Source organism: Platichthys flesus, chromosome 18 (assembly GCF_949316205.1).
Source record: "Platichthys flesus chromosome 18, fPlaFle2.1, whole genome shotgun sequence".
NCBI lineage: Eukaryota > Metazoa > Chordata > Actinopteri > Pleuronectiformes > Pleuronectidae > Platichthys > Platichthys flesus.
In genome coordinates, this window is record NC_084962.1 from 20,183,317 (window position 1) to 20,201,044 (window position 17,728).

The 17,728-nt window shown below is 43.1% G+C and overlaps 2 protein-coding genes across 3 annotated transcripts; both read left to right on the forward strand.

Moving 5' to 3' along the window:
* The first annotated feature begins 9,043 nt into the window (after positions 1-9,043).
* LOC133973636 (uncharacterized) lies at positions 9,044-12,457 on the forward strand. 2 transcript variants are annotated; one of them, XM_062411613.1, is made up of 6 exons: positions 9,044-9,289; positions 9,366-9,410; positions 9,544-9,630; positions 9,804-9,952; positions 10,247-10,309; positions 10,475-12,457. In XM_062411613.1, exons 1-6 carry the CDS (start codon positions 9,109-9,111, stop codon positions 10,586-10,588), a joined length of 639 nt encoding a protein of 212 aa, XP_062267597.1. In that variant the 5' UTR covers positions 9,044-9,108; the 3' UTR covers positions 10,589-12,457. The 2 variants fall into 2 exon arrangements, with proteins under 2 accessions (XP_062267597.1, XP_062267598.1); XM_062411614.1 differs by having other exon boundaries at positions 9,369-9,410.
* A 2,034-nt stretch (positions 12,458-14,491) lies between these two features.
* Positions 14,492-16,409, forward strand: adat2 (adenosine deaminase tRNA specific 2). The gene is made up of 6 exons (XM_062411439.1): positions 14,492-14,749; positions 15,256-15,360; positions 15,476-15,626; positions 15,705-15,811; positions 15,881-15,953; positions 16,195-16,409. The coding sequence occupies exons 1-6, from the start codon at positions 14,663-14,665 to the stop codon at positions 16,221-16,223; spliced, it is 552 nt and encodes a 183-aa protein (XP_062267423.1). The 5' UTR covers positions 14,492-14,662; the 3' UTR covers positions 16,224-16,409.
* The last annotated feature ends 1,319 nt before the right edge of the window (positions 16,410-17,728 follow it).

Consider the following 17,728-nt stretch of genomic DNA (forward strand, 5'->3'; position numbering starts at 1 on the left):
TTGAGACAGATGTTTGCAGCATTCACCTCGGCCCCCCCACTAACTCTCAGGAGAGAGAGAGAGAGAGAGAGAGAGAAATATCCACACAACCTCAAGGTTGTAACAGAAGCAGAAAATAGGAAGAAATGAGGAAAGCAACTCCCCTGTAATCCTCAGAGAGACAAACTGACACCAGAGGAAGAATTAGACTGAACACGGTTCTGTGAAACTGACTCTTGATCTGTGGAGTGTTTCTATTATGAAGGTTGTCTGTTGTATTTTGGAATTCCTGGATCCGCCCCTTTGTCCGGCTCCGCCCCCAAACTGACTCAGTTCTTTCTGGACTCATGTTTCCTGATTCCACCAGTTTTTTATTACTCCTGCTGAAAAACAAAGAAACTGTCAGAGGCACAAACCAACTCTTTGGTGGAAGTCAGACATGTTAGTGGTTGTTCAGTTAATGAGCACTAGATGGCAGCAGAGGACAGAGCAGAATAACTTGAAGGTGTAATATTAACCCCCAATAATAATTAATAATTAACCTCTAAACAGCATCTCAAGGTAAATTACAGACACAACGAGTCATTTTGTTTACTTTGACAATTTAAATATCTGTTACAGACACTTTTATGGAAGGAAATAAATTGGCTTTTGATTTCATTGTCCCACAGACTCTGTCCTCTCACCCTGTCTTCACTGCTGCTCCGTGGAGGAATCACCGGGACGAGTCTCTTCATGGCTGCTGGGATCAGCTGAGGGTCCAGTAGAAGAGGAGGGAGCTTCCACAGTGCTGAAGGTCACTACATCATCACCACCCTGGATCTGTAGGATATACAATCAATCAATCAATCAATCAATCAATCAATCAGTTAATCAATGTCCCTCTGTTCTGGAGAAAACCAGAGCCTCCAGAACTCAGTCTCCCAGGATGCCTCAACTTCACGCAGAGGAGTGGAAACCGACCAGAGACACAAATGTCAACTCCTATTGGTCACTTAGGCCCCATGACCTGTGAAATCATGGCAAGAGCCACACAACCAGCAAGACATTACATCACATTACATTTCATTTAGCTGACGCTTTTATCCAAAGCGACTCACAATTAGTGCATTCAACCATGAGGGTACAAACCCAGGACGACAAGAATCAAGAAAGTACAATTTCAAAACTAAAAAAGTGCTATAAGTAAGTTCAATTTAAGTGCTTTTAAAGTGTTAGTATTTTATTTTTTTTATTTTTTTTATTCAAGGTATATTCGGAGGAGATGTGTTTTTAGTTTTCTGCAGAAGATGTGTAAACTTCCTGATGTCCAGATGTCAATGGGGAGCTGGTTATACCATCTAGGAGCCAGGACAGCAAACAGTTGTGATGTTGATGAGTGTTTAGCAGTGAGGGAGCAACGAGCTGATTGGCCGAAGCAGAGCGGAGTGAACGTGCTGGGGTGTAACGTTTGACCATGTCCTGGATGTAGACTGGACCAGATCCGTTCACAGCATGGTACACAAGTACTAGTGTTTTGAACAGGATGCGAGCAGCCACTGGTAACCAGTGAAGGGAGCGGAGGAGAGGAGCAGTGTGAGTGAATTTAGGTTAAAAACCAGTCGAGCTTCTGCATTCTGGATGAGCTGCAAAGGTCGGATGGCAGTAGCAGCCAGACCTGCCAGGAGGGAGTTACAGTAATCTAGACGTGAGATGACCAGAGCCTGGACCAGAACCTGCACCGCCTTCTGAGTGAGAAGGGGGCGTGTCCTCCTGATGTTGTACAGCATGAATCTACAGGACCGTGTTGTTGCAGTGATGTTGGCAGTGAGGGAGAGTTGGCTGTTGAGTGTCACACCCAGGTTCCTAGCCGTCTGAGTGGGGGTTAACACAGAGTTGTCAAAGTTAATAGTCAGGTCGTGGGTGGGAGAGTCTTTCCCTGGAAGGAACAGTAGTTCACTCTTGACAAGGTTAATCTTCAGGTGTTGGGTGTCATCAGCATAGCTATGGTAGGAAAAGCCATGTGAATGAATGACAGAGCCGAGAGAGTTGGTGTACAAAGAGAAGAGGAGAGGACCCAGGACAGAACCTTGAGGGACCCCAGTAGTGAGAGGACAAGGTTCAGACACAGATCCTCTCCAAGTTACCCTATAAGTGCGTTCATTGAGGTAGGAAGAGAGCAGGGAGAGAGCAGAGCCTGAGACACCGAGGTCCTGAAAGGAGGAAATGAGGATCTGGTGGTTCACTGTGTCGAATGCAGCAGAGAGGTCTAGAAGGATGAGGACAGAGGAGAGAGACGCTGCTCTAGCAGTGTGAAGCTGCTCAGAGACAGCAATGAGGGCAGTCTCAGTTGAGTGACCTGCCTTGAAACCAGACTGGTGAGGGTCAAGAAGATTATTGTGGTTAAGATAGGAGGAGAGTTGATTAAAGATAGCACGCTCAAGAATTTTGGAAACAAAGGGAAGGAGAGAGACAGGTCTGTAGTTAGTTACTTCAGACAGGTCGGGGGGGGGGGGGGTTCTTCAGGAGAGGATTTACTCTTGCCTCCTTCAGAGAATTAGGGAAACAGCCAGTCAACAGGGAAGTGTTGATTAGATGGGTAAGAAAAGGAAGAAGGTCAGGGGCAATAGACTGGAGACTGTGAGAAGGGATGGGGTCAAGGGGGCAGGTGGTCGGGCGGGCGGAGGTTACCAAGGTCAGAACTTGATTGGGAGACGGGGGGGGGTGAAAGAGGAAAGCGAAGGAGATGAAGATGAAGTTGATGGAAGTGTGGTTATAGAAGGAGGATCAGAAAATGAAGAGCGTATGTCATCTATCTTTTTTTTAAAGTAGTTGACAAAGTGGCTTGGTAGAAGAGAGGAAGGAGGAGGGGGACTGGGGGGGTTGAGGAGGTTGGAAAAGATGGAGAAGAGTTTTTTGGAGTTAGAAAATGAGGATTGAATTGCAGTTTGGTAAAAAGTGCTTTTGGCTGTGGAAATAGAGGCAGAAAAAGAGGAGAGAAGAGACTGATAAGCAAGCAGGTCGTCCAGGTGTTTAGATTTCCGCCGTTTCCTTTCTGATGATCGCATAGTGGCTCTGTCAGCACACACCGAGTCAGACAACCACGGAGCTGGGGAGGACTTGCAGACCTGGCGTGACGTAAGAGGACAGAGAGAGTCAAGAGAGGAGGACAGAGCAGAAAGGAGAATGTCAGTGGCAGAGTTAGGATGCCTGAGTGAGAAAGAGTCAGTGGAAGGGAGGGCAGATAAAACAGAGGAGGCTAGAGAGGAAGGAGAGAGGGAACGAATGTTGAGACGGACAGGTGCCGACTCTGTGGATGTGGTAGGGTTGTTGGTTTGAGATAGTGGGAGAGAGTAAGAGATGAAGAAGTGGTATGAGACATGAAGTGGAGTTACACTGAGGTTAGATGTTGAGCAGTTTCTGGTGAAAATATCGTCCAGGAGGTTACCGGCTTTGTGAGTAGGAGGGGAAGGACTGAGTGAGAGAGCAAAAGAAGACGACTTCACAGAACTTCACAGAACTTCGGACAGCACCTTCTTTTTTCCTTTCCATGGACGGTAACACAACTGGGCTTATCTTTATTTAGTATGTACACCGTTAGTAATTTGTGTTTTTATACTTTATTATATTTCAGTCAGACAACTCACGTTTGAACTTTTATTACAGCGTTACAACAGATTTAGTGTTTGGCTTCTAGGCTCCAACTTAATCACGCCCCCATATGATTACACAGGAATGATGGGAGTGACGAGCAAATACCTGTAACCCCCCAAAACTGCACAAATTCAGAACCTGACGCACGGATCAGTATCTGCTATGTGTGCACCATTCACCCCCGCAGGGTGGTCATTCTCCCGAGGCACATTCACCTGCAGGAGAATATACTACCTAGTGAGGTTCCCCCCAAATGTGCCCTTGCTGTATGGGAATAAATAGTGAACTTGACACATGGCAACATATGCACCAGAATTTAACACTTTAAGTCCAGCAAACCACCTGAAATGCAACAATATAATCAGGCTGCAACGCAAATACACATTATTCACTCGCTCGCTTAACGAGTGCGACATCCTGTCCTTAACCCTCAACAAGAGAAATGAAAAACTACCAAAAAAGGCCGTCATGAAGTATCAGGAGCAGGCGAGTGTGTGTGTGTGTGTGTGTGTCCAGAGGCTCCGCCCCCCGCCCCACTCACTCGCTCAGAGACACAAGATCAGAGCTCGTTCACGTGCAGCAGCCTCTCACTGACTGACTGCTTCTTAACTATGGAATCAGTGAAAACACAGAGTTTCTCTGGTCTCAGCTGATCAGAGATCAGCGCAGCAGCTTCTTGATCAGAGCAGAAGCTGCAGTTGGTTTCTACTGAGCTGCAGTTTAGATGATAGATACGCCTGCTGCATGACCTGCTCTCACTTTTTGTTTTCACATTTAAAACTAAATATATATTTTTAAGCTATTAGGCTGCAGCTATATGTTTATATTTATTTCAAAATAGGGTACTTCTTATTTCATACATTTCCCACAAAAACGGGGAGGACTCAAATAGCCCGACAAAGTTCTGTGTTTAATTTATTTCAAAGTAGTTCACGCTTGCCTCTGTATTTTCTTCTCTTCATAAATGTTCGGTGTTTTCCTTTGTTATATCAGGTACAAATAGCAATAAAATGTCAAGAGTTTTCTTTATTGTTGTTCTATAATTTCATAAATGCAACAAACTATAGTTTAGAATAGTATAACTTTAAATTAAACTTTATTAGCTTTGTTATCAATATGTTTAACGGCTCCAGACACATTTTATTTGGGTGAAGAGGAGGCAAAATAAGTAAGTAAAGGTTGCCGACCCCTGCTATAGACCTATGTTGGTAGGGATATTGTGTTAGAAGAATTGTATATAAAGTTATCATGTGCTGAATGTATTGCTGATGCAGAGGGTGACAGTCTGACATTTGTGTGCAGTTTAGCACCTCTGAGATCCACATCATGCCTTGCAGTAACCACAAATAGTCTCATGTCTAACTGCAGTATGTTTCTTGCCATATAAGGAAATGTACCCAAAGCAAGGAACATGCCTGAAGAGATGTGACGGTCAAGACGTTTTTTCTTATAGTATGCAAATGTAACCCCACCTATACATCGTAACTGAGCTTTTGAATAAATGCACTATGAAAGGGAAGTACCGTTGAAGTTGGCTGCGACCTACTCAAAGGTGCGGACTTCCCTTGCAAGTAAAAACCAAGTACTTGTGTATGTGTGGTGTTTGATTCTGAGTTCTCTCAGCATTGTTATATGTCTGGGTGAAATTCCCTCGACATATTGTAATGGAATATTTAATACATTTCACAATATGACAATTATCAGTTCTGGTTGTTTCATTCTTACTCAGCTGCGGCTGAGGGCAAACTTGCTTGTACCACTGAAAGATTCGAGCAAGCGCGCTTAACAATGGAAAGTCACGTTCATTTATACAAGTTAGACCCCTCCTCACAAAGAGGCAGAAGGTTTACCCAATCAGCTCTCTGCTTTGTTGTAATCAGGCTTACATTTGGTCACCTTCAATCTGAATGAGGACCCCGTTCCTCAGACCCCTGTCTTCTGCTGGATTGACCCCTGCTGTGAAAACCTTTTGTTTCAACAGAGGGCACAGAGGTCTCCAAGCAAATACACATCTGAGTCTCCTTAGCTGACCCCCACATGTTCGCAGTCTTCAACACAGAAAATCGATCATAATTATATAATCATTTCTTTCATTGAACATATCTAAGTATAAAATCTGCCATCACAGATATCTAATGGACAACCTAAGTACTGCAAGCTAGACTATTATGCAGTTTTAGACACAACACAGGGTCCCTGGGCCTGAGAAGAGAAGAAAAGGAGTTTAATGTGGCTACTAAATGTGACTAAAACTAGACTAAAACTAAGGATAAAAATGACTAAATGTGACTAAAACTAATATGAATTTTGGTCAAAAGACTAAGACTAAAACTAAATCAAAAATAGCTGCCAAAATTAACACTGGTTGTGTCTTTGTTTGTGTGTTAACAACAGATTTCATAATAAAGACTGGAGACATTTCTTTCTTCATCTCTTTCTCAGTAGATGAGTAGGAAGTGGGAGGCAGCTTCTGGTTTCTACTGAAGAAGCCGTGATGCTCGTCACACTGAATGATGTGTTGATTTATTTTCAGACACAGTGAAGTTAAAGATGTGATCATATATGACAACGACTCTGAGACATGATGGACGGTCACTTCTTCATTTACTTTATTGGTCCACAGGCAAACTAAGTTCAATCCACAGCTGGAAACCACAGAATCACATTTGATTCACGTGAACATTTTGAAGCCCAAGTCAATAATGTTATTAAATCTTATTACTGAAAAATCCTCCATGCACATGTGACCTGAACAAATGGTTAAATAGCTCTTGGCTCCATGTGTTTGAATATGAACCTGAATAAGTTACAATCATTCAGTAACTTCAAGATAAGTTTGTAATTTGTTATTATTTTTTTATCACAGGAATAAACCAATAAACATGAGACAGAAATTCAAGCTGGACCACCTTTAGAATATCAAAGTCCAGATGTGAAGCTGCTCCAGAGGTGACGTGTGTCGTCCTTTGTTTGGACTGAATCTCCTGATGTTTGCATCTCTCATGTGAACGAGTGACAAGTGTCTGAATCTAAAAGTCGCTGCTGCTCATTAGTTCATCGTCAGATATTCACACAGTCTCTGGTCGACGGGGGAAAGTCGGTGCTGATGGATATTTTCTCTACATGCAACTAGCACATGACCACAGAGGAGACATGTCACTGAGGGGAAGTGATCCACAGGAAGTAAACACCACATTGCACTTTTTACTAAGAGCTGAGAAGCAGAGGAGAGAAAGAAGAAGAATGGATGAAATCAAACGGATTCAAATGTCTTTACATCTGCTACTGGTGCTGATTCCATTTACAGGTGAGAATAAATACACTTACACAACTTTACCAGTGTGAACAATAAGAATAACACCAGACTGTTAGTGTTTGCTTTTAAAAGTGAAGAGTTTCACTGATGTGTTGTGGCACAAGTCTGGCTTATTCAGGGGACTGATACTTATGAGTACTCTGATATTGTAGATGTGTATTTTTGTGTACTGGACAGTGATGCCAGTAACGCGTAACTTAGTAGCGCGTTACTCTAATCTGACCACTTTTTTCAGTAACAACTAATCTAACGCGTTACTATTTCCAAACCAGTAATCAGATTAAAGTGACTTGTCCAAGTCACTTTACGTTACTATTTTGGTATTTGTGGTTAAACCGCTGGGCACGGGCCGCGGCTGGGGGAGCAGTCGACCTGTCGCCCTCCTCTCCACGCTGCCAGAGGCTCGGTGTGCGGCACGCCTTGAAGTTTTTTTTAGGGGGGGGGGGGGCCTCGTACGCGGTGTCTCACGGCGTCGCTGGTGCGGGGGCTTTCCTTCTCTGGGGCCGCGGGGCGGTATCCGTCGGCGGTGCGGAAGGCGGGGAACGGTTGGAGGGGACCGGGTGCGGCGGTCAGCGGCGGCGACTCTGGACGCGTGTCGGTCCCGAAAACCGGTTGTCATGTTTATGTTGAGGCGGCGGGGATGTTGTCGGCAGCTGCTGAATGTGACTAATAAAGTAACTTGTAATCTAACTTAGTTACTTTTAAAATCAAGTCATCTGTAAAGTAACTAAGTTACTTTTTCAGAGTAACTGTGGCAACACTGGTACTGGATCATTCCTCATATTTCAATCTGCTGTGTGTTGCTCTTTGTCTAATTGTGGTTATTTGCTCCAGTTTGATTCACCTGCTCCGTCTCCTGTGATAATGAGCTGATGATGTCACTTCTTCAGTCTCGTTCTTCCTTTGCTTTACTTCTTCTTTGTCCCCTGATGAAGACCAGTGTGCTGCAACATGTAGTTGCATCTTTATGCCTCTGGGCCAACGACCTTCAGGAACACTTTGAGGGGAGTTCCTTCAAATGTGGGACAAACATTCAGTTTAACACAAAGATGAACTGATGAGACTTTGGAGGTCAAAGGTCAAAGTTGTTGTGACTTTACAAATCACATGTTTTGCCTTGTGAACGCAATATCACCTCCAGGCAATCTAGGTGAAGTTGGTTCAAAGGTTCTCTTGGACACAAAGATTAACTGAGCTGATTTTGGAGGTCAAAGGTCAAGTTCACTGTGACCTGTTCCCATTAACTCACGGTTTAACTGGTTATATTTGGAGGTTAAAGGTCAAGGTTTCAGGTTTTTGGCCTCTCACACATCTCAAGTCTGAATTTCTTCAGATTCTGACCAGTTGTCTCCTCGAATGAAAACTTAACAGATTAGATTTCAGTGATCAAGTGTCAGAGTGACCTCATGAGTCTGGAGACAAAAGTACGTAGACTGGAACTGGACTGGTTGGCTGAGGCATTCAAATGCAGGGAGAAAACTGGAGTTGATGTTTTTCAGGTTCATCTTGTCAGTCATGCTCCATTTGGTCTTAATTTACAAAGTTATGTCTAAAAGAATCCTCACATTCAGAAGTGTATGAAAATATGAGTCTTTTTCTTGGTTTAGTTTAATTGTTGCTGTCTCTCTCTCATTTCCTCCACAGTGCTCGCTGTCCAATATTCCACCATCATCATCAGAGCTGGAGCTGAAGTCACTTTGTCTTGTGACAAGATGAGAGATGATCATGTGAACTGTGGAGCTACTACCTGGATCTTCAGTGATTCAGAGGGGACTAGATCAGTAAACCTGTTTGTAAACAGGCAGCTCCACACATCTGTGATTTCCAAATCTAAAGCAGACAGACTACGTCTTGCTGCAAACTGTTCTCTGGTTATTAGGGAGGTCACAGCTGAAGATGCTGGTCAATACGTCTGCAGACAGTCTGACCTGACAACACAACCATATGAAGATCATCTGGTTTATTTCTCTGTTGTCAACAGTGAGTAAAAGAGTCTCTTCATAAAAACATTATGATAATTCTGATCATTCTGATGGACATAGTTTCACTCATGTTATCTTTCTCTCTCAATATCTCCATCATCACCAGTGACTGAGCAGAAGAGAAGTGATGAGGTGACGTTGAGCTGCTCTGTGTCACCATCATGTAGAAGCTGTGTCCTCAAAGTGAAGTGGCTGTTTATGAATAAAGATGTGACTGAAAACAACAAAGACCTGAAGACATCACAGTCTCACCGCTCGGCCAATGTGAGCTTCTCAAAATCCCATTTTGTTCACAAGATGAAGAACTATAGCTCATTAACATGTAAAGTGAATGATGGTGACAAAGAGGAAAAGTTTTCCTTCATCCCTCCGTCATCAGGTGAGAAAACACAGAACACGATGAACTGCTCCTGATCCAATAAATTCCATTTGTTAACACATTTCTTTTTCTTAAGAAGGAAAGAACGAACCAGCTCCAGGAAACAATGAGATGACAACAGGTACTGAATATTCACTGCACCTCTCTTTCATCTCTGTGCTGCTGCGTGTTGATGGAGTTCATGTTAACAACATGTGTAAATACAGGAAGTTGGACTGAACAGGAAACTGAAGCTCTTGTCATTCTGTTCACAGACTGGTGGAGGTACATCGCTCTGGTTGTGGGTTTTGCCACAACCGTGATATTGGTTGTGATTCTCATCAGATGGAGAAGAAACAAAGGTGAGAACATTCACAGATGAAACTAACATGTCACTTATAGAGTTTATACCTCCGACAAGGCCTGTTTTTATCAAGGTCCATGAAATCAATGAAAATATCTCACAAAAGTAAACCAAGTGAAAATATAGCATCCTGTAACCACCACTCATCTTTGTTGTGTGTGATCCTTCCAGCTACAGACACACAGATGAAGGCAGATGAAAACAGAACCTTCTCTGTGGAGGAGACGAGAGGTTTTGATGAACCTGACTCTTCTCTCTGCGAGGCCAACTCTTCTGTTCCTGTCGTCTCAGGGAACAAAACACAGACGCACAAACACACGGTCAGTTACAAAGATGAAAAGAACTGTTACAACTTCACAGAAGCAGCGTTTCTGGACGATGGTTTTCATATTCTACAGCTAAACAAAACAATAAAGCATCAGAGGAGCTAAACCTGTCTTATGTTCATATAAACCTGACAATGCTAAGTTTGTATTTATCTTGTGATAATGCCATGTCATCATGATGTCATCACAAGTTATAGATTTTTGATGTAGAAGTTATAGAACATAAAAAGGTAAAGTCAGTATGAATCCATATAAGTGAAGAGTCCATGTGGTGTCTTCATGGTGTAGGTCGACCCTGCAGAGGATGTGGCCTACGCCTCCATCAGCCACTCCCCTCACAGCACGGCCCAGGTAAACTCCTCTGTTCAACAAGACTTCCTTATCAACATTAGTGTTTGTTGTGTTCTGTGAAGCACATTGAAATACACTAACCTGATGAAAGGTGCTAAACAGATGATTGATTGATTTATTGATTGATTGATTGATTGATTGATTGATTGATTGTATATCCTACAGATCCAGGGTGGTGATGATGCAGTGACCTACAGCACTGTGAAAGCTCCCTCCTCTTCTACTGGACCCTCAGCTGATCCCAGCAGCCTCTATGCCACCGTCAAGTTCAACCAATAGAGACATGGAGAGACTCGTCCTGGTGATTCCTCCACACAGCATCAGTATCAATGTTTCTCACCAGAGCAATAAGCTGTGTCTTTCCACTGACGTCTGTCCATTCATCCAGCTGCAGTGAAAATGCTTCAGCAAGTTTCTACACAACTTCATCAACAATGTCTGTTCCATCGTTTCTATTCTGCAGCAACATATTCTTCATGATACTGGTGACGTTGTGTTGGCTCTGTTTTGTTGTCACAATGTATTTGTGAACCACAGTTTGACCTACATGTGTAGTCAAAAGCCTAAAGCCACATGTCCCTTTGTTCTGGAGAAAACCAGAGGCTCCAGAACTCAGTCTCCCAGGATGCCTCATCAAATATGTAGAAACCTCAGAGAGAGCCACATGTGAGGGATCCCTCTCCCAGGACGGACAGAAGTACAATAGATGCCACGTGTAGGAGAACATCATCAATAATCAAAGTCTCTAGCAGCATTGATGAGGGTAGACATCCCGAAGGACAACCCCAACATGACATGCCAAGCAGTCCCGCTGCAATCACAGTCCATGGTCAGCAACCAGCAGGACCACGATCCACCATCCAGACCAGACGCCACTCCAGTCCTCAGTCCCCGTCCACCGCCGCCCACCAGGACCCATCAGGACCCACCATGAACCACCGCCGCGGTCCTGGTCCACCGCCCGTACCCAATGCCAACTCGACACAGGGTCCGCCACCAGCACCACGATCAGCCCACATGACTCAGAAACCTCCACACTGGATCCACCACCGCGACCCCCGGTGCGTGATCCACAAACCTTAATCCATGGTGCGGCCACAGAGGCCCTGGATCTGCGGGTGATAAAGCAAAGGGATTCCTGGGAAGGGGGATAGGGATGGAGAAGAGGAAGGAGAAGCTGGAAAGAGAAGCTCTGTGGGTCATGTGTCATAAATTCCTTTTGCGTCTGATGAGATATCTATGTTTCTCTGTATCTTGTGACTATATTTTTCCTGTGACCTATGAATAATTTCAGCTGCATAGTCCATATAATCAATAATGCACAATACAAAGTATAAACTGTCACTGTAACCTGTGTAACTAAAAAACATGTTTATGACAGTTGGTTCCTCAAACAGACTGCGAGCCAGACAGATGAAAACAGGAACTTGATACCCAGACAATACTTTGAAATAAGCTTATTCAACTGTTTCTGTTCTTGGAATGATGTCTATCTTTTTGACTCAGACACAGGATCAGCCCAGAGCACGACCACAGAAAGAGACAAAACAAGAATCCGGCCGTTTGCAACTGACTGGTAACCAGGCACATGAGCATGTGTCCACATGAGTGTCAATCTGACTGCAAAATACAATTCGGAGAAAAGTGTGTGATTGAAATTCATCTTGAGATTTGAAATAATGAAGTTCTCAGACTGGAGTTGCCATTGAGTCTTTGTAATGGTAGGCTCTGCAGAGTTTGCACAACAAGCACAGGTTCTCAGGAAAGAGAGAGGAGGACATGCCAGAACTAAAACAAAGAGATGCTTCATAAAACGTGGTGAGAAAAAGATATGAAATCCTCCTCTCTGTCTAATCTGCTGTGTCCCACCGCTGTAACGGACTCCCTGTTTGCCAAGGCCACAGTAGTGATGTGTTTGCAAAAAACTGCACTTTGAGAAAACAGTATACATCTGATCAATAACTGAATTCCCTCAAAGAAAAAGAACCGCCTCTGTGCTGCCCCCTGTGTCTTTTTAAATACTGTGGACTTGGGATGTGTGTGCGCTTCTTCTCGACATGATCCAGTAAAGCTGGTGCGTGCAGCAGAACCCCTGAGACTCTCTGTAAGTATTGTTCTTATGTAATAAACTTGTTACTGTGAAACTTTTGAACATTGAATTTGTCTAATCATTGCCTTTCCCACCTGAACCTCGAATCAACACGACGCTGTCCGGTCCCGTCGACAGGTCTTAGCGTCATCAGGGCTTTTTGTCTTGTAATCAATGAAACAATGATACAGGCCGGACTTGGGGCGACACTGAGGCTCAAGGTAAATCTGACTGGCTACTGGTTTGTATGGTAGTACGACGAAAACCATGTGGCCCACTCAGTAGATCAGACGTCAATACCTCTATGCCTTGTTAGACTAAACGCTTCCTATTTAAGAAAATAGAACAACTTACGTTCAGCCGCACTAATTAGCTCTAACTATAAGCTTTATCAAAAAGGAAGGTTTTGAGTCTACTCTTAAACGAACAGATGTTGTCTGCCTCCCGAACTGAAAGTGGTAGATGATTCCACAGCTGAGGGGCTAGATGGCTGAAAGCTCTGGCTCCTCCTCTACTTTTAGAGACTTTAAGGACGACGATGTTATGATGTTCTGGTTTCCTACTGTGTGCCTGTCCAGTGAATGCAGCATGTATGTGAGTGACATGGGGGGCGGGTTCGTGTGTGTGAGAGTGAGTGAGAGAGAGAGAGAGAGAGAGAGCCTGAAGAGAAAAGAGTGGCTTTGGCTGTGCGGAGAGCAGGAGGGTGAAATTCATAGTTTTCCTCCTTCTCGCAGGTCATGATGTATCCAGTGCTTCATTAGTAAATCACAAGGTGCCGGAACCCTTAGTACATATGACAGCGCAGGTACGACGAGCACAGGTCCCGGAAGGAACATAAAACGACTCTTAAGACATCACACACATGACACTTACAATGCAGTGGGACTTATTTAGGCTCTACTGCAGTGACGGTATCAGTCTTTGTGTCAGTGATTAATAAAGTGGCATCTTGAGCAAAGGTGACTTCTGTGTCCAGCGGAGAAAACGAACGGAACACACACACACACACACACACACACACACACACACACACAATTTGTTAAATTGAAGTCTATTCAAGGGACACCACGGCTCCTCTACGCTGCTGTGAGGTTTTGGGAGCTTCTTTACTGATTATTCTAAATTGCAGCAGTTTATAACACGTCATTGAGCTAATATCTACATTTTACAGTCTGGGCTGTTTTACATTATTATTTACACCTGATATGTGTGGATGAATTTTAATGATTTAGATTCCCTCATCCTCTGGTGGTGACATTTACGCAGCGAGCCACATACTGTACATGACAATGTGCATAATTATTTTGGTTCATCTTAGAAGTCTGCATTTGTTATTATTTTATGAAATTGTGATGCTGTTGTTAAGAAAGCTTTATATATAACTTATTAGATTATCTTGTTATTGCGTGGCCACAAATTAGTAATTTATCCACCGATCCACCGATTTTTTTTTCCGATACGAGAGGTACCGGATCTGGCAGCAAGAAGTAGACAAGGTAAAACATGTTCAGAAGAACCGTTCATGTTCTTCAATATTCTTTTCATGTTCAGAAGAACCCATTGAAGTTAAATAACTGTTAATAAGGACATTTGAGAAGATTGGATTTTTTTAGCAAAGTTTTTTTTTGTGGAATACCTGATGCGGCCCAGCCTCACCCAGATACTGCCTCCAGTGGCCCCCAGGTCATTTGAGTTTGAGACCCCTGGTATAGACAGAGATCAAAGTTAAGACATATACCAAATATATACAACTAAGCTCTAAATATGGTGCATACAAATAATTTGATGGTGTGGAAGTTGTTTGTTACTCATGAAAATGAAAGACACAATGTAAAAGCATTCCAAGTGTTTATTAAGGAGTATTTTTTAAGTGCATGGTTCGCTATTTGTTTAAACAGTTAATTGGTATCGACAAATACGATTATCATTAATCCTTCAAATCTTTTTTGGCTAAAACACCATCGATATTAATGTTGATTATAAATAAACGTGTGAACTTGAAGTGTCACTGAGTTGTGCTTTTATTTTATAGGAATTATTCTCTCACTTCCTGTTTTCATCTAATATCGAGGATCGACTGCTCATGTCTGAAGACGGAAGTGGTGCATCCAATATTATCTTCCCCCTCCTGCGTGGTCACTGTGCTGCTCGTGAGCTACAACGTGTTTTCATTTTACTCAAGTTAAGAAGAATTAGTTGTAGTAACAGTTGCATTATTAGTTGTAGTATTAGTAGTATAAGTACATGTCGTAGTATCTTTTGCCATGGGAACGCAGACAGGAAGTGAAGCTGAGGCTTTTTATCCGAGTGATGAAGAAATCGAGAAGTGGATGATCAACGCGTTCAAGATGGTGCGTAAAAATAATGATTAATTGATCAATAATCAATTAATATTCAGACATGTTCAAAATCAGACATCAACGAAAAGTACATTTTAAATCACAGTTATTATTCTCGAAGGTCTTTTCTTTAAGCTGAGTGAGAATAAGAGTTTTAAAACAACATGTTTATGAACAAAGTGTTGATCAGTGGGAATGTGTTCGACTCGAGGAGCCTCAACGACAGCCAATCAGAAACCTGGACTCTGCTTGTAGAAGAAGTTATAAATACGTATAGATATATCATAACAATAGTAATAATGATAACTTTGGTCAGAGAGCTTTTCACAATCTAAATTACAAAGTGCTTTTCGAGGGCAGCAGATAAAACAGCCACAGGTCCGGAGCTGAGTTCTGTTCAGAGTCATCACTTGATCTCTGAGTCGGGGAAGTGAAGCAGCTGTATCAATATTCATGATGAAATAAAAATATCCCAGAGAAGATGAAGACCTGATGGCTCCATGTTTGTGTTGCTTCAGGCCAGAGACGCTCTGGAGAACGGAGAGGTTCCTGTGGGATGTCTCCTGGTGCACGAGGACCAGGTGGTCGGGAGAGGACGCAACGAGGTCAACCAGAGCAAGAACGTAGGGACAATGTAGAGCGGGTTCTTTTACTGAACGAGAGTTTGTGTTTCTGTTGTAGCTAACATGTGATTCTGTGTGTGTGTCTGTCTGTGTGTGTGTGTGGGGGGGTTCCCAGGCGACGCGTCACGCGGAGATGGTCGCTCTGGACCAGCTCCTGGACTGGTGTCGCCAGAGCAAACTGGATGTGAAGAGCGTGTGCGAGCGGACGGCGTTGTACGTCACCGTGGAGCCGTGCATCATGTGTGCGTCGGCCCTGCGCCTAATCAGTATCCTCCCAGTGTGTGTCTGTGTGTGAGAGAGTGAGAGTGTGTGTGTGTGTGTGTTGTTCCTTCACTGTGTGTTAGATATCCCTGTGGTGGTGTACGGCTGCAGGAACGAGAGGTTCGGAGGCTGCGGCTCGGTTCTGGACGTCTCCTCCGCAAACTTACCTCAAACTGGGACCACGTTCAAGGTGTGTGTCTGTGTGTGTGTGTCTGTGTGTAGAGTGTTGTGTAAGTAACTGTGTATCTTGTGTGTTCAGTGTGTCTCAGGTCACAGAGCAGAAGAAGCTGTTGAGATGTTGAAGACTTTCTACAAACAGGAAAATCCAAACGGTGATTAGAACTTCTTCTTCTTCTTCTTCTGCTTCTTCTTCTTTTTCTCTCTTTTTTATCATCTGTTCAGAAACGCTTCTTTTGTATTGTCTCCTTTATTTAACTGTTCTTTCTTTCCCACTTTCTGTCGTTCTTTTTTACTTTTCCTACATCAGCTTTACTTTATTTTCCTTTTCTATAATTGCTCTGTTTGAATTTTCCTCTATATCTTTAACAGTCTTTTACTCTCTGTCTGTTTCAGCACCAAAACCTAAACCCAGGAAGGACTGAGGCGGTTTCCAGACACAGGACTTGTAGATTTTCTTGTATTTACCTTTTTTATATCTTTGTAATTTAATTAAATTGTTTTATTAATAATGTTGTTTGTTTTGCTGCCTGTCAGTCAATCTGCCTGCAGAGGGCGCTGTAGGTCAACTAACCACATAATACAAAATATAAAAATGATCAAATTAAAAATCTGTGTGTTTGTATTTTTCACACATATTCTAATGGTTGACGTTTCAATTTGCTTTATTACATTTTCCTTTGTGAATCCTATCCTCCTTCATCCCTTCCTCCCTTTTCTTTTCCTCTCTCCCTTCCTTCCTATTTAGCCTCCTCATGATTGTGTCCCTCCCTCTTTTCTTCACCTCCTTGTCTCTCCCCCATCGTTTCTTCATGCTTTGTTCTTTCAGTTTCACACCATGTCTTTTTTCCTTCCCTCCTTTCTTCTCCCTTCTTGTGAAATTCGCTCTCCTCCCTCACAAAGATGAATTCATCAAATTCCCCTTCAGTCGCTTCTTCTTCAGAACGTTTCACACATTAAATTGTTTAGAGACGTTTTATTCTTTTTTTTATTTGATGTGATTTTTAATCTGGAACACGTGTCGGGTCCGGCTCCTCGTTAGCATGTAGATCTATGTTAATAGATTCAGAGCCGAAGATTCCTGAACGTTTGAATGTGTCACCTCAGAGCTGACGTGTTAATGAAGAGACGACACACACACACACATTCAAACACAGAGACCACACACACACAGACACACACGCTCTCTCTCACAGACACACACAGGGGTGCAGAGTTAGTTGCTGAGCGCTAATGAACAGGGTGTGTTGTGTCAGACTCTTGTTTCCAAAGAGAGTTTGCACAGACATGGATCCAAAAAAAAAGAGAGATCTGGTGAAAACGTTCAGCTTCACGTCTCAGATCATTACTGAAGGAGAAATGTAGTAAAACCAGTACATTCTGGTTTCACTGGTATTTTCTGTGTCAAAACTCGCCACATGAAGATGATCTGGATTAATTTCTGGATATTTGTTATTGTTTGTCGGTAGATAAAGATCTTTAGTGTTTACATCGCTGTCTGTGGGGACGAACTCCCAGTCACTGATTGGTCAACAGACCCACAACTTCAATTATCTCTGATGACCAGCAGGGGGCGACTCCCCTGGTTGTTTCTCTAGAAGTCTGAGAAATGATTCTTCTTTGTCGCTTCTGGCTACATTAAAACCAAGATGGCGACGGACTAGAAAGTCAAACAGCAGCTTACGTCCGTTCTCTAGAGACATGATGAGCTTTAATTGAACACCGCGAGACCAATTAGACCCAATTAGTCTGGAAGTGGACTCGTTACAAGGGGATGTCGAACATCCAGGAGAAGTTTTCTGTGATTACCTTTGATGACGCTTCAAGATTAACATCCAGAGCAGCTTCCACCTGATGCTAGTGTGTGTGTCTGTGTGAGTGTGTGTGTTCAGTATAACCTCTGCTGATTGGTCAAAGTCCAACAAGCTGA